The sequence below is a fragment of the Perissodus microlepis genome, chromosome 19, assembly GCF_051167445.1.
Source record: "Perissodus microlepis isolate ML-2025 ecotype Zambia chromosome 19, ASM5116744v1, whole genome shotgun sequence".
NCBI classification, from domain to species: Eukaryota; Metazoa; Chordata; class Actinopteri; order Cichliformes; family Cichlidae; genus Perissodus; species Perissodus microlepis.
Window position 1 is genome coordinate 19,418,065 of NC_140479.1, and position 16,580 is coordinate 19,434,644.

At 38.5% G+C, this 16,580-nt stretch overlaps 1 protein-coding gene across 1 annotated transcript; it reads left to right on the forward strand.

The window, feature by feature from the left end:
- Positions 1-4,403: 4,403 nt before the first annotated feature.
- LOC146365876 (programmed cell death protein 10) lies at positions 4,404-16,525 on the forward strand. Its single transcript, XM_084914124.1, has 8 exons — positions 4,404-4,535; positions 6,020-6,237; positions 10,370-10,423; positions 11,926-12,043; positions 13,117-13,243; positions 14,247-14,325; positions 14,424-14,506; positions 15,648-16,525. The coding sequence occupies exons 2-8, from the start codon at positions 6,148-6,150 to the stop codon at positions 15,727-15,729; spliced, it is 633 nt and encodes a 210-aa protein (XP_084770250.1). The 5' UTR covers positions 4,404-4,535; positions 6,020-6,147; the 3' UTR covers positions 15,730-16,525.
- The last annotated feature ends 55 nt before the right edge of the window (positions 16,526-16,580 follow it).

Genomic DNA, 16,580 nt, shown 5'->3' on the forward strand with positions numbered 1-16,580 from the left:
AAATAGCTTTTCTATTCCAATAAGATCACAGGAATGGTGAATGAGTGGAGGATCAGCGTCTGCTTCATAGTATAGGCCTCTGATTGGGAGGAGGTTATGTTCAGAATTTTGGCTTAATATCGGCTGAACGTGCCAGATTTTCACAAATGTTCTTTTTTATGGCATGTTTGAAGTGCAGTACAGATTCTGTGCTTGGCAAATAATTTTTATAGTTAAGCAGCTTGTTAATCCATAACTTACTAGCATCACAAATGAGGCCAAGTTGTAAAGTTACAGCAGTGGAGGCTGTGCCAAGCGTTGTCACTGGTATGTGAGAATGCTTGGCACAATGCTTGAACGCACAACAAGAAGAACTATTCAATCAATAAAGTCAGTTTAAACTTTATCTAAAGTGATTTACACATCTCCTTTTTATTAGGTTATGAGACAATATTAATGTGTAAATGTATCAAGCTTTAAATTTCAGAGCTGACTTGTTAGAAACAAACAGCATCGGTTCCAGCTCCTGGACACACAGAGCTGTCCGACAGTGGCTTAAAGCCCCAAAACACTTTAAATATGGCCTACAGTTAAACTCATGGTGATTTTAAAGGCCTGAAAGGTTTTCTGCTGACTGTCCAGCCAGCACTGACATAGAGAGGTGAGCAGTGAAGGAATAGGACTATGGTTGAATGTCTGGCTCAGCTCCACACCGATTGGTACTTGCTTTCCACATAGAAACAGGAGAAGATTTGTCACTGGCTTGTAAAGCTGGGGGTTGGTCTTGTTGCTAGGGAGGTGCTGGAAGGATGCCAGTGTTCTTCTTTTTTTTCAACAAACTCCAGATGTTTCTGACCACATCAATAAACATTTTACAAGATAAAATAGAAGTTAAAGTTCTAAGCATCATCAGATTATTTTTAGTCAAATAAATAATCAGTAAGATTTTTTTTCCAGAAAAAAAAGGTAATTAATTCCTGCTGCTGGCCAAAATAGCCTCAGATTTATTCTCAGAACCTTATACTTATTGATATTTATTTTTATTTTCTGCATATAACATACATGACAATGAATGTTTCGGTAAATGGCAGATAAAGATATCAGTGCCTAAAAATCTGCACAATAACAGTTGGAAAATAGAAGTCTTTGTGAAGGTGCACAGCAGACCATGTCTGACGCAGGACAAACCATAGCCAAAGGGAGGCCTGACATCACTTTTAAAATGCAAGGCATGCTATGTAAACAGGTGGAAATGTTTAGTGTAGCCTGCACCAGTGTAACAGGGTAAACCGGTATTGTGTGTACATTAAAACTGGCAGTGATTTTGGAGCGTGTATGTGTTCCACTTTTGCAATGAGCCAATGGCTGTGGTTGGGCGGGGTTAACTAAAGGCGGGTGTATCTAGTTGTACTTCTACTTTTATATACTTATGCCACACACTACAAACACTGCTGTCACATTTTGTTTTTCTCTGTACAGGTATGGTACATAGCCCAGATGTACGATGGTTTAGATTAACATCAATGTGTTTATAGCAGATGTTCTTGGACTGTGTGTTTTGTTCCTTCTGTAAATGGGATGCTCTATATTATATTATAGCTGGGACTGTTTCTGTTGACTATTTTTTTCTAATAAATTGTATTTTAAAATTTTAATGAGAGTGTGTCATTTTTCTGCCCTCAGCTGAGTCTGTGTGTTACACCAAAAAGCAATTATGATAAGTGATTTCCATAAGGCTAGATTTGCACTGAAGCTTTATTTTAAGGTACTGATTAACTACAAGTGTTCTAAATGTGTATGCATTTGTATGCTGATTGGGGAAATAACATTATTTAATTTTCTCTGGAGGTCCCTTGAAGGTTTATTCAGAAAGTGTGTGTAATCAGATTAGTAAAATGAATCTGTAAGCATGCGAGTATAATGGCTGAAAAGCCTTAAAGTTTTGCACTGAAAATGCAAACAAGTCACCAGTTGCAGCTCACCAAGCTTTCCAGTTGGCTGGCTTTTTATATGTAACATTTGCTACACTTCTGTGGCAGTTCCACAAAAAAAAAAATATATGGCATGATTTCTGTAGTAAAATCAGTTCAGTACTGTTCAATCAACACATGTACAAGTTGGTAATATAACTGTTTTATAATATTACCTTTAATTTATCCAGCTGTAAATGTCACTGAAATTGAGAATGTCCTTTTCAAGAGTAACGTTAGCAAAAAGCGAGCAATAATTACAAGTAGCAATTAAACATAAACACACAAATACACAAAGGGCTCATTACATCCAGCCAAAATAGGTACAATTCAAACTGACCTAAGAGACTTTGGTAAGCTGTGTGTGTCTTTACAATTCAAGCGATCATCTTAGAGTAGCAGCACACAGTCCACAAAACCAGCAGTTGACCACTGAAGAATACTGGTTTATTGACTGAGAGCAGCTCTAATCATCTAACAGCTGGCTGACTGCTGGAGAGCCTTGGATGACAAGCCAACAGCAGCCACTAGCTCTGGGAGGAAAACCAACACTGATAACTAAACATAAATATACACATGAACAATCACAATATGCCACTTTACATTAAAATTATCTATAACATCTATGTCTTTTTACTTATTGTTTTTTTTTTTTTTTTTGACTAATAATGGGCAAAGCCATGGTGTGCGAGAACACGGTAGCATTATTAAATGTTAAGAAAATAAAGCTTCCCACATAATCGGCACTTTATTCACACCGAGTAAATAAACAGTGTCTGGACTTTAATGCACAAGAAGGTAAACTTTAAGTGGCCCTGTCTCCTGATAGAAATATTTGCATAGCCCTTAATCATAAAAATATAATAATCATAAAAACAGATCTCCTGGGGCCCCCTCCTGGCAGGTTTATGTACATGCAGAGTGAAACGAAAGGTCACACAAACTCATTTCCTGTGTACAAACAAATTGTTAACTGAGAGGTAGTAGCGAACGATGGAAACACCAGCTTAGTCTTAGAATAGTGCCGACTAGCCAAAAGCATGATCTAAAGAAACAGCTGAGAAACAAAGTCATTTACATGTCTGAAAATGGTTTAAAAGCCATTTCTAAGGCCTTGGTACTCCAGCTAACCATGATGAGAGCCGTTATCCTCAAATTGGAACAGTGGTAAATCTTCCCAGGTGTGGCCAGCCTATCAAAGAAACCCCAAGAACGCATCGGTGACTAATCCAGGAGGTCACAAAAGAACCCAGGACAACATCTAAAGAACAGCAGGCCTCATTTGCCTCAGTTAAAGTCAGAGTTCATGATATAACAATAAGAAGGGGACTGGGAGGAACATGACATGTATGGGAGAGTTTCAAGGTAAAATGCACTGCTGACCAAAAGAACACAAAGACTTGTCTCACATTTACAACACAACCCATCTTGATGATCCTCCATACTTTTGGAAAATGATTCTGTGGACTGATGAGATCAAAGTTGAACTTTGTGGAAGGTTTGAGTCCCGTTACATCTGGTGAAAAATAGGACAGCATAGCATTTAATAAAAACAAAACAAAACAAACAAACAAAAAAACATCACACCAACAGTCAGACATGGTACTGGTAGTGTGATGGCCTGAGATCTGCTTTGCTAAAGCTGTAGTTACTTATCATTTTGCAGATTCAATGGATTATTATAAATGAGCTATCAGCAATATCTAAGTAACACCTGTCATTGATTCAATTATTATGGTCCAACAACACAGTGTATATGATTCTGTCAGTCATTCTACATAATGAGCTGATGCACTACAGTGGTGTTACAACTTTAATTTAAGTAAATAGTTTGGGTGCTTTTTTCCACTTTGAAAGCAACATTTACCAAATCAAATTGGGTTTAAATTCTTGGGAAGCACCATATTTCACCACAGCTGAATGTCTGTCTCCATCTCACCGTCTCCCTAGGACCCTTTCTCTCACAGCAATGGTCCTCCTCTTTACCTGCTCCATGGCAGCTCCATATTCAACATCCATTCTGCAATATATCCACTGTCCCCTCCCCTCTGCACATGTCCAAACCATCTCAGCCTTACAACTCTGACTTGGCTTCAGAGGCTCAACCTCAGCTGTTTCATTTCTTACCCTGTCCAACCTGCTCACAGTGCATCTGCATTGCATTGTAAATATTAGTCCAAATGAAATTAAGCCCAACAAGGACCTGAAGGACACAATGGAGCTGAGCTGAGCTGTGATGCTGCCACACTGCTGTCTCAGTCCTGGACTTTCAAGTCTGGACTCCCCTGAGAACTTACCGAGTCCGAAGGAGAGAAACGCCCGTGTGATATTTTTATCATGAGAAGACAAGACTTCCGCAAAGTAACTCAAAACTCTACTACGTGTACAATGTAACTATTTAAATGACGTCAGAGTCGCTTAATTTATCCGCTCTTTGATTGGACGGTGTGTGTTTACGTAGCAACGGGCCGGAAGATGTCGCTCGGGCCAGTCCTAAAAAACTTCCGCCTTAAGTTGTAGAGAAAACACAGCAGCTAAAAAGGCTATCGACGGCGTAACCATCCCATTTACGAAGTCAGACAAAAGGTAGATACCTGCTCACATTTTTGACACATACTGTAATGTACACATTTGTCCTAAACCAGCCGGTTGGCGTGTTTTAGGATCTCAAAAAAAATATAAATCCAGAAATTACCAGAGCTAGCACGGAAGCTCGGCTCTTCACTGCTAGCAGTTCGCTACCATCGATATGCTCGGCCATAGGCCGCAGGTTGATATCTTTACGGGTAGATAGCGATAAATATAATGCTATACCCACCCATTTGTTGTTCTAACTCTTGATTTTAACAGTCTTACGAAAAATAGCCAGCACAATGTAACGTCTACTTTATATCTACTCGGTTAGCTACGTCCAGTTAGCCGAGTCTCAAATACCTGGGCTTGTATACATCCAGTAAGCTGCTTAAGTGGTTGGGTTTGCCAGCTACCATCGCGTTTGGTTGAAAAATAGTAATGTTAATCTAGTTTATGACTTTGAAAAAAAAAATCTAAACATTTGTTTTAATGTAAACTTAATGACATCGAGAGATATTTGGCTAGCCTAGCTGAATACCCCAAATGGTATTTAGGAGGCTAATGTCTGATCTACATCTCCAAACTTTTTTGTTGTTGTTAATGTTATTCCTGTCATTCCTTTTGGACTTTAACATATTTTGATATGAATCAACAGAATTACGAATGGTGTCTTGCTTGTAATAAGCTCTTCTTAATTCCGTCAACTGTCATATATTTACGTTGCTGTTTGGTCATTGAAGGTTTGCTGTCATCAGCCAGGTAACTGTGCCACTCCCCTTCTCCAGACTCACAAAAGAGCAGTGTTTGAATGGCAATGGCAGCTTTATTTATATAGAAAATTTCCTTGTACATAAACGTGCTTAAAACAAATGATGGAAACATTAAAAAACTGCGTAGGTTTGACAGTCTCTTAAGGCAGTCAAAATGGCAAAATAAAACTTTATGGGAAAACCCAAGGTTTTGAGTCAGTGAGCAGCTTGTTCCAAAGAACAGGAGCACAGTAGCAGAAAGACCACTTGACAAACTTGGGTCTGATTTGAGAAATATTTAAAAGATCTGCACTTGATGACCTGAGAGGTTTGATTGGGTTAACATTGAGTCAGAGATAGGGAGGGAGGCAAGCCATTGAGAGCTTTATGAACTAGTAGAAAGCTTTTGAAATGACTTCAATACTGGTCAATAGTATTAACTACTAACTAATAGTAATATGGTCAATTTGGTTTTCTTTTTGTCTGAACACGACAGAAAATGCTAGTTAAACAGTATTGAGTCGGCATTGCAGAATAAATATCTGACATTAATGAATTAGACATTACAGTGCATAAATACTAAATACAAATAGAGGTTATAAGGAATGTGTCATAGTGATTTTATAAGTTATATTTATTATTTCATATGTTTGTTAGGGTGTTGAGGAGTTTTAGTTGTGGATCTACTTTTATAAATCCAGTCTCTTTGTTTACACTGTTTTACTGTCTCACATTTTTCTTCTTCAGGCTACTATACTCTGGAGTTTGGGTGGTTTTGAGCGTGTGTGTGTGTGACTGGTTGAGTGTATGTGTGAGTGTATGTGAGCTGCAGATTCTTCCTCACTGTTACAACCAGAGCTGCTCCTCCCTGGAGGATGACAATGGAGGAGATGAAGAATGAAGCGGAGACAAACTCCATGGTATCCATGACGCTGTACGCCGTGATGTATCCAGTTTTCAATGAGGTAAAATATCACATGCTGGGGACAAAGGCGCTGATAGTTTGCCTGGACATCCCCTCATCAGGAGATATTACATACAGTTATATGTTTTGGATCAACAAACAAATGTAGATATTGGAAAACGATAACAGAAGTAAATACAGAATGCAGTTTTAAAATGATTATTTCATTTAATAAGGGAGAAACTCAACTTTGATTAACCACATTTTTTGGAAAGCTGAGTAGAATGTCACTAGCCACACCCAGACCTGATTACTTGGCGAATCAAGAATCTCTTAAATAGAACCTGTCAGACAAAGTGAGGTAGGCTAAATGATCTCGTAAAGAAACACATCATACCAAGATCTTAAGAAAGTCAAGAGATGAGATGTCAGTCTGGAAAGGATTATTCACTTTCTAAGGCTTTAGGACTCCAGTAAATCAAAGTGAGAACCATTATCCACAAATGGAGAAAACATGGAGCAGTGGTGAACCTTCCCAGGAGTGGGCACCCTATCAAAAATACCCCAAAAGCACAATCAACGTATCCAGGAGGTCAAATGAACTCAGAACAACCCTGATTTGCTTCAGTTAAGGCCATTTTTCATGATTTAACAATAAGAAAAAATGGCATATGGGAGAATTTCTAGGTATAAACCGCTGTTGACCAAAATAACACAAAGGTTTGTCTCATGTCTACCAGAGTTTTGGAAGGTTTGAGTCCTGTTGCATCAGCATTTCATAAAAGAACATCATACCAACAGTCAAACATGTCTGAGCTGCTTCAGGACCTGAATAACTTTCCGTAATTGAGGGAACCACAAATTCTGCTCCCTACCAGAAAATCTTGAATGAGAATGTCCAGCCATCAATTCATGCACTGAAGCTCAAGCTCATAAAAACCAAACAAAAAATAAAATGAAGGTTTTGGGGTGGAATTGTCGAGACTTTAATCCTATTGAGATGCTTTGGCATGACCTTAGACAGGCTGTTCATGCTTGAAAATGGCTTACTTAAAAGAAGAAAAAGGGAAAAAAAAAGAAAAGAAAGAAGTTTTGGCGAAACCTGTTAGGTTTAGGGAGCAATTACTTTTTCACATAGGACCAGATGGGTCTGGATTGTCTAATAAATTGAATCTTGGGTTATCTTCGTGTAATATAAAGAGTTGTTTTATTTTTAGTCATACTTGGCAGAGGTAGTGTGGAGATATTTGGGTTATTTAAAGTCAGACAAAGAAGCAGAGCAGCGTACACTGCAAACTGTTGAAAGCATAGATGCACGTAATTCCATAAATAGGTTTTACCATCTGAAGCAGTGCCGTCCTTACACCATTTATTTGCATTATACATACACGTGTAATGCAAGTCTTTACCATTCATGTCATGCATTCTAAAGAAAAAACAAACCCACACAGTGATATCTTGAATGTAGCTGCCCACTTTACTGTCAACAGGGCTGCCACGATTAGTAGACTAGTCACGATTACGTCGACTATCAAAATTGTCGACGACTAATTGAATAGTCGACGCGTCGTTTGAAGCTTTGTAAGATCCTGAAAGATGCAGGAATAAGTAGTAAGATTTAAGTATGTAATAAAGGCCTCAAACAGAAGATGGCAGCAATGCATCTACAAGAATGCCAGCTGCCGTTAAACGCCAAAGAAGAAGGAGAAGCAGTCCCCGGTATCGTAGCTGTGTCCAAATTCAGCGGCCCCATCCTTCGGAAGATGCATTTGTAGGCTGTCCAAATTCGAAGACTTCTCCAAATGCGTCCGACAAATGCGTCCTCCTTTTTCCCAGATTTGAAGGATGGGTCAGGTGTATCTTTCGTGGCCCAACCTATCCCAGGATTCATAGCGCAGCCCAGCCAATTCCAGTTTCCAACAATGGCGGCAGCTACTTAGTTTTAATATTACTCTTTCTGGTTCACAAAATAAACCTTTAAGATATTTTCAGTCGACTATGTAGCTGTGTAAACTTCAAATATCTGCTCGATTTTTCAAGACATCACATATTTGCAAAAGTGCTCCGACGTTTTCATAGACGAGCTGACGGGCAGGTCAAGGGTCACTAGAGCCGGCGAGAACAGCGAACACCCGGAACAATGTTTTCCGAACGCCCACGGTCTTTCCTTACTCAGGTTAAACATGATATATAAGTCACTTAGATAACTTAAAAAAAATTGTTGTTTGGCGTTTTTCAGTGTTTTATTTGTTCCTGAGTAAATCAGTTTGGCTGAGATTAAAGTTATAGCTTTCACAGAGCTGAACAAACGTCAAACAAAAAACTGATTAAACAGAAGTGTGAGATAGTAGAGAATTTACTCCAATGTCCTGTTATATTTTAGGGAGCAAAGAGCAGATGTTAAAAGTTTAATAAACTATTATCTTGTCTTTATTTTTAGTTAGTGCATACCTTAAACACTTCAAGGTGTAAGCTAATGATAGTTATATAAGAGCAGATGCATGTTGGTGCAATAAGCTGTACGTTTTACATCCAATGAATGCATGATCTGATTAGTCGACTAATCACAAAAATAATCGGTGACTAGTTGACTATCAAAATAATCGTTTGTGGCAGCCCTAATTGTCAAACACTTTAATGTTGGTAAGCACAGTAGAAAATGTTGGATTTAAGCGGCTGATTAAAGTCACTAATTCTTGTTACTAGGTCCCAGGACGTAAACCAGCGGTCCCCAACCCCCGGGCCTCGGACCGGTACCGGTCCGTGAGTCGTTTGGTACCGGGCCGCGAGAGTTGAGGCTCAGGTGTGAAATGTATAGTTTTCAGGGTTTTTTATCGGTTTTCAGCGTTATTTTGTTATCGTTTTTATCGTTTACTCTGTTTTCCTGGGTCTTTTCACGTGTGTTATGAATAAACCTTCTTTTTTCGGTACCGGTACTAGTTTTATTTTGTTGTATTTATCCGCGACACCTTAAAGGCCGGTCCATGAAAATATTGTCGGGCATAAACCGGTCCGTGGCGCAAAAAAGGTTGGAGACCGCTGACGTAAACGTTTCTCTCCGTGTCCACAGAAACAGCTGAACAGCTCTTATACTTCATTAACACAGAGGTTTTATGGTTAGGTCATATATGCACATGAGCCTCACTGCTCACTTCAAAGAGACATTTCTGGACTTCTTGTACCTTCTTTTTTTTTTTTCTTCATTTGTATTTATTTTTTTATTTTTTTATTGTGTCAGAGCAAAAACAAAGCATAATTGAGTGAATATGACGCTTTTAGTTTGTTCTCCTTTGTTTACATTTGAAGGTTTCTTAAGTTTTCCACGAAGAGTGTTCTTAATTTTAAATTTATTTACTTGTGGGTTTGTTTCCCAATAATGTAAAACAGTTTGACTCTATACAAAATATGTTATACTACTTTAAAAAAAAAAAGATTTTTATTGTGTTGATACCTACTTTATGTATTTGGAATTTAGTTTTTCCACTTTGTTTGCGTTCTTTAACTTCTTTGACTTGAAGCTTTTGCCTCGTTAGAATTTATACCTGTGTCGTGTATTTAAATACAGTTGTGTAAAGTTTTACAGTGTATCATGTGTAACTTCATACAGAAAATAAATAATATTTAAGGCAAAATAAACTCTATATCTTCATACATCAGGAGTAAAAAGGAACCTTAAAGCTAGAATGAAACGGTGGTTTAATTGATACTAATATCGACTGATATGGAAAAGATCAATGTGATCAGAATATTTTTCATATCATCCAGCCCTACAGAGTGGCTGTGTTTTTACATAGAGCCCAGCATTCTGATTACACTCAGCTTAAAAGCCCAAACATGTTAAATATGGTCCATATACAGAGGCTCAAAACTTCAGTCCACGTCAAAGTGTTTTCATAAATGTATCAAAATAAAAATTGTTCTTTGTAAATGATTAAGTGATTATGTGCTCTCCTTTGATGACATGATAGATACCCACCTACAGTGAGCTGATCAAAGACATACCAAAACCAAACTTATTTGATGCTTTTCACACGTAACTACTGTTACGTTTAACGCAAGACTGTATAAACCTGACCTGACATCTTTAATCAGAATGCTTTAATTTAGGATGAAAAAAATGTGTATACATAACCTGTGATGGGCGCAGCATGTCCAGATTTGGCATCAACATGTTTGCTTTCTCCCCTTTTTAGCTGGAGAGGATCAACCTATCAGCAGCTCAGACTCTCAGAGCAGCCTTCATAAAGGTAAGACTGTGTATCAGGCAGAAGGCCCGAGACATGAAGTATTGCTCACACCTTCAAATTTTGCGTCACCTTTGGTTGTTATACCTAGGCTGCATTCCAGCTCGCGTGACACATTGCAGGTGCATCTGCTTTTTGTTTGATGCCCTCACCAATAATGAGTTTGTTGCTTTGGCAGAATAACAAGAGGCATGTATTCTCCTTGACTGGCACGATAACAGGGTCATTGCAAAATGTGTGTCTGATGCAAACAAAGATAGGTTACAAAGATAGAAGCTGCGTAAGAGTTGGATGTAGCTTCTGTTTAACTTCTGAAATATATTCAACCTGCATTCTTTTTAATGACCACCAGGGGGCAATCCATGTGGTTGCAAAAGGATCCACACCTATAGAACTCTGTGGTAAAATGGTCTTTAGATTTTATTCTTTTGATGAGAGTGTGGGTTCAGTCACTCACTTTGGGTAATACTGAATAAAAAGTTAAGTCAGTTTTGGAAATTTTTATTCTCATTGTTAGATATGTGTATTATCCAGGATATGCTCATTGGCTAAGGGCAATTTCTATTGTTTTTAACTCGGAAGTAGTCAAAATCAGCTGTGTGCTTATCTGATTTAATTGTTTATTTTTGGTGAAATACAAAGTCCATTTTTTTCCAGATTTTACTTCTACTAACTTTTAATGTCGCAGGATAGGTTATTTTTCCTCGTTTTAAAATGAATTATGTTACTGCTTTCATTTGTCTGTATTTTTCCTTTTGTTTGTTAGAAATGGAGCTGGCCAGAGATGTGGGGAAAAAACTCTTAGCACTCTTACCTTTATTATCAGTTATGCATTAGGTTTTTTTTTGTTCCTCAGTTTTCATACTTAGTGTTTAAATGAATTAACTCAGCAGGTATTAATAGAACATGAGAGGCACTGATATTCACACTCGTGCTGTGATTTGGACACCAGCCTGCAGTGATCAGAAGAGGTTTTTGTTGATATCAGAGCAACCTTCTGATTGCACTGGGATAATAGAAGCACAGTGGCATAGGCATAGATTGCTTCTATACCACTCCAGATGCCGTGTGTGTGTGTGTGTGTGTGTGTGTGTGTGTGTGTGTGTGTGTGTGTGTGTGTGTGTGTGTGTGTGTGTGTGTGTGTGTGTGTGTGTGCAAATGAAATATTAATAGAGTTGAAGCTGCTTTATCATTATACAAACCAAAGGGAGATTTGATCCCTTTACAGCTGTTTTACTTTGGCATTTGTGGGGCTTTCGTTCACTTGTCTCTCTGATTAGGCTCTCTGCTGCCCTCGCTGCTTCCTGCCTTGTTGAATTATTCAGGTGGAGAGCTTTTGTACATTCATCTGAGCGCGTCACAGGGGACACCTGACTTTCAATACATTTCTGACTCTGTCCTATGCGCCTTCGGCTAAGCCCCCCTGGTGCTTTTATTGGAGAAGACAAACCGAGCGCCTTGTTTGTCTTGCTCACCTCACATGTATGACTCTCCTCTTCTGTCAGGCGGAGAGGGAGAACCCCGGCCTGACTCAGGACATCATAATGAAGATCTTGGAGAAAAAAAACGTCCAAATCAACTTCACTGAATCCCTACTGCGCATGGCAGCTGATGATGTGGAAGGTGAGTAGAGAGACGGCATTTTCACACATGCGCTGCAGCTCTGAAATGTTCTTGACTTCACCTTGTAAATGTGTTATATTCTCAGAAAGGCTTGTGTTGTCACATTATACGTTGACTCACAAAGATACAGTCATGTGTCCTCTAATCTTGCCAAAGCAAACTGTATTTGCAGTACTGACAGTGTGTCTAATGATTCAGAGAAACTTGATTGTTACGCATGCACCAGGACATGTCTAATAGTTAATTGGTTTAACACTGAACATCTGTTCTGTTCTTTATTAAAGCAAACATTGTTTGCTCCCACGCTTTTGGAAGTTTATGGGAAAATGCATGTACTCTGCAGGAAACACCTGAGGGTTGAAGCATAGTCAGCTGAGTTTCTAGTTAGAAAGTTAAAACTAGAATTGATACTTCTGTATTTAGGTCAGGTGCTTGCTATTTGTTCTTTACATACAGTCAAATAAAATACACCAAATAAAACTGGATTCCAGATATTTGATTTGCCAAGGACACAATACTTGGTCAGGATTTGATTTGATTTGATTTCTTTCTTTCTTTCTTTCTTTCTTTCTTTCTTCCTTCCCTCCCTCCCTCCCTGTTTTGCATGTCCAATTCTAAAGTGTTTTGATTTGGCAGCTTATGAAAAACATAATCCATCTACACACACACACACACACACACACACACACACACACACACACACACACACACACACACACACACACACACACACACACAAAACAGCTTGATTTTTGCAGTTGATAATAAGACACCTTTATGCAATTCAAAATCTGTAGAGAGCCATGAATTAGTTTTTCTCTCTGGTGCACACAGATTTTTATGAGATGTTTCTAAGATGCTGTGCTGCTTAATGGTATTTTCATGCATCTAATTGTGCTAATGTCAGTGCAAGTACAGGCTTGTGTTGTTTTTCGATACAGCCTCACTTTAGATGCTATGTTAAGATGCTCTGATAGATGTTGTAAATCATCTAGTCTTTGTGGGTGTGCTAAACATCTTTTTTGTGTGTGTGTGTTTCGTTTTTTTGTTTTGTTTTTTCATCTCACCTGCAGAGTTCATGATTGACCGACCTGAGCAGGAGTTCCAGGACCTAAATGAGAAGGCCAGAGCTCTTAAACACATCCTCAGCAAAATCCCAGATGAGATCAATGACAGAGTACGCTTCCTACAAACTATCAAGTGAGTGCGAATGCACACACACGCTCCAGGGTTTCCACCAGCTTTGCAACCCGTAGGGCCTATGCAACATAATTCTTTTTGGGGTTTGTTTTGCTTTCATACCAAAACACTCTTCATACAATAAAAATATTTGCAAAGGCCAAATTACAAATGAAAGCAGATATTGCACATATGTAATCTTACCATTCTGTCTCTCCACACAATTAGAAATGGGCACCATAGTATTTGCATACTACTATAATGCAGGTGTTTGTGGTTGAAATTTTCACTTTCTCTTCCTTATAAGACGCGTGACTCTTTATCTATATATTTATTCAACTATTTCAAGAATCATACATTGAAATTTGCTGAGTTGAGATCTATTTTTTTTTTGTTATAACTGTTAATTTATAACAATGCAGTGCTGGATTTTTTTTTCTATGCTCTAATTAATGTTATAGGGAGATTGTTCAAAGATGGATAAAAACTGGTAAATATGCTCTTTTATGCTTGCATTCTTCTTAAGGCCCATTAGCTGTTTTAAAGTTTCCGTCACATCTTCCAAATGGACACCTTACACTTTTCCTGTGGCCCATTTGTTTGAAATTGTGTAGCAAAACATCTGGAAAATACTGCTAAATTGGACGATTTTGTTTTGAAAATTCTACAACAATCACTGAAGACCTTATTGAGCAAAATGTTCAAACATTTTTCATAGTGCATGATTCCAGTTTCCTAAAAAAGATTATTGATTTAACACAATTCAGTAGGCTATATACTGAGTTTGCATAAATTCAGTATTGCTAGTATCTATCTGATACCAATACCTGCGTTGGTATCGATACTGTCGATATTTAGATCCATCCAACAAGCTCTAGCAGACACCTCTAATAGATGTTCGAGATATATCGGGGGAAGGGGTTGAGGTAGTGCTTGATTCCGATTTTATCCTTTAGCTTCTTGGTTGAATTTGTGTTGAAAAAAAAATACAGAACTCTCACTAGTGTTTCATTTTACTTCACAGAGACATTGCCAGCGCCATAAAAGAGCTCCTGGACACAGTCAACAATGTTATTAAAAAATATCAGTACCAGAATCGCAGAGTGAGTAATGAATACGCTACAATTACTACTACTTGAATTATTTCACACTTTCCCCTCATTTCAAATGGATGTTTTTGCTTCATTTTCTGCTCGGCAAGGCCCTGGAACACCAGAAAAAGGAGTTTGTGAAATACTCCAAAAGTTTCAGTGACACCCTCAAAACATACTTCAAAGATGGAAAGTAAGTATGGCACCACGTGTTATGCCTCAGCTAATCAGTACCCTGTTTTTAAAGACAGATTCTATTGAATCTTGAATTGCATTAAAACATAAAAAAGAGTTGGTAAGCTCTGTGTGCCTGTCATATAATGTGTGTCTCTGTTAAACATGTGCAAATGTATTTTCTAAAACTGCCGGGTCGTTGTTGCATATAGTGTGCATAAAGATATTTCACAGTAAAAGTTAAGAAAGCAGTGGTTTCTAAACACAGAGGAAACGGGTCCAGAAATTGTTGAAAAATAAAGCATAATTTAAGATTTGTCAACGTATTATACTAAAAAATGTCTAGTTATGCTACATTAACAGTGGAAATTAGAACTATGAACTTGCATTATGGACTTTAAAGCACTGGGTTGGAGAATAGTGGTGGAGTAGATTGATGAAACCAAAGTTATCTGGAATATCGGGCTTCTCTAATACCTTGTCTCAGCAAACTTTTCAAATATTTTAGCAATGAAAGGAAATTTTGAAGAGGTCTATAACTTGTGTGTAGTGCTGTTTGGTTAACCCCCTGTTTAAAGCACTTGGGGGGACAGTCTTGCGTCAAAGAGCAATTTATGAGTGTGACCACAGAAACCCCAACAGAGTCAAAAACTTGGGGTTTTATGGTTGTGGGTGTTGTGGGTAAGTTGAGGGTTTTATTTCAGTTAATATTTCAGATATAGCCACTATAGAAATTGGGTGAAAAGATTCCATATTTTGGGATGTGGGATATTGCGATTGAAGTGGCAAAATGTTAACGTTACTGCAGTCCTTATTTGAGAAAACTGGTGTTCGTGGTTTTGTAGGAGGAACTAGCTCATAGTTCGTTATCATCAGATTGATAATAACTAAAGTGTTCCAAGGTATGACTTTTGTCCGTGTGCAAACAAAGTGTCATCCTGTTTTGTGTCAACCGTGGATAAAGTTGTTAGAGAGGGTCACAGGAGCATCCATGCTTGCAGGACTTCTACTCCTATTGTTTAGATTTGAGTATCCTTAACCAATTAGATAAGGGAAGGCAGCTTTTCCACTCTTGTTCTAAAGTTGTTGTTCACTCTGTTGTAATGTGTATGATGTTCTCCAGTGAGTTTTCACAAGCTATAATTTTTCTTTGTTCCCAGGGCAATAAATGTCTTCATCAGCGCAAACCGGCTCATCCACCAAACCAACCTCATACTGCAGACCTTCAAAACCGTGGCCTAGCCCCACACCTCACCCCGACCCCACCCAAGAGACCACAGAGCCCCCCCCCTTCTCATTGTCCCTTGGGGAACAACTGCTAAAATGGCAGAGGCTTGAAGAGCACCTCACCCATATATGTAAATTAGAGTTGATTTTTTTAGGGTTGGGGTCGATGTCATTGGAGTCGAGATTCTAGATTCCAGTTCAAGAGACTGAAAAGTGCCATTTGTTTTTTTTCAATGACGATTTTCCAGTCTTGAAGTGGAACTGAACAGGGGCCCAAAGTCTTGGTTAATTGATTTTATTTGGGCAGTTTTAATTTATAACCCAAAACTTGTTTGGGAGGTGGTGAGGCGAGGTGTTCATTAAAGACTAATTGCCATTTTTCTAATATATTCATGTTGATCATTTTACTTTTAGCTTTTCAGTCATGGCTACACATCTGAGACTACATCCAGTAGGGATTGTTCTCAGTAGTCTATACCAGTTTTCTCTTCTCGCCTCCTATTTGTGTCATTTTTGCCACGGGCTGTATGGATTGACAGAAGCACCTGGCTGCAGGTCAAACAGTTGCGAGGAGAGGAAGCAGAGTTGGACATTTGAGAGGCAGATTTCGTTTCTCTTTATTATCAGAAGAAAGAAAGCCAAAAGACTTCCAGCACAGTGTGCGCCTTACCAAGTCCTGTAACATTCCCTCCTCTCAAGAGTGTAATGAAGTGGAGCCAGTCCCTGCTGTTGAGGGATGTAGAGAGAAAAGAGTTCTGTATTTAACTGGTTGCAAATGTTCAATAAATAGTTTCCAAATGATGATGCTTTTTATCTGTGTCCGTGTCCAGTGTGTGTGGGGTCAACTTTTCTGTGTGAGTGGGAAA

Coding starts and splice junctions, on each gene's coding strand:
- LOC146365876 (XM_084914124.1), top strand. CDS start 6,148: ATGACAATGGAGGAGATGAAGAATGAAGCGGAGACAAACTCCATGGTA. Junction 12,044..13,116: donor GGCAGCTGATGATGTGGAAG/GTGAGTAGAGAG, acceptor TCTCACCTGCAG/AGTTCATGATTGACCGACCT. Junction 14,326..14,423: donor ATCAGTACCAGAATCGCAGA/GTGAGTAATGAA, acceptor CTGCTCGGCAAG/GCCCTGGAACACCAGAAAAA.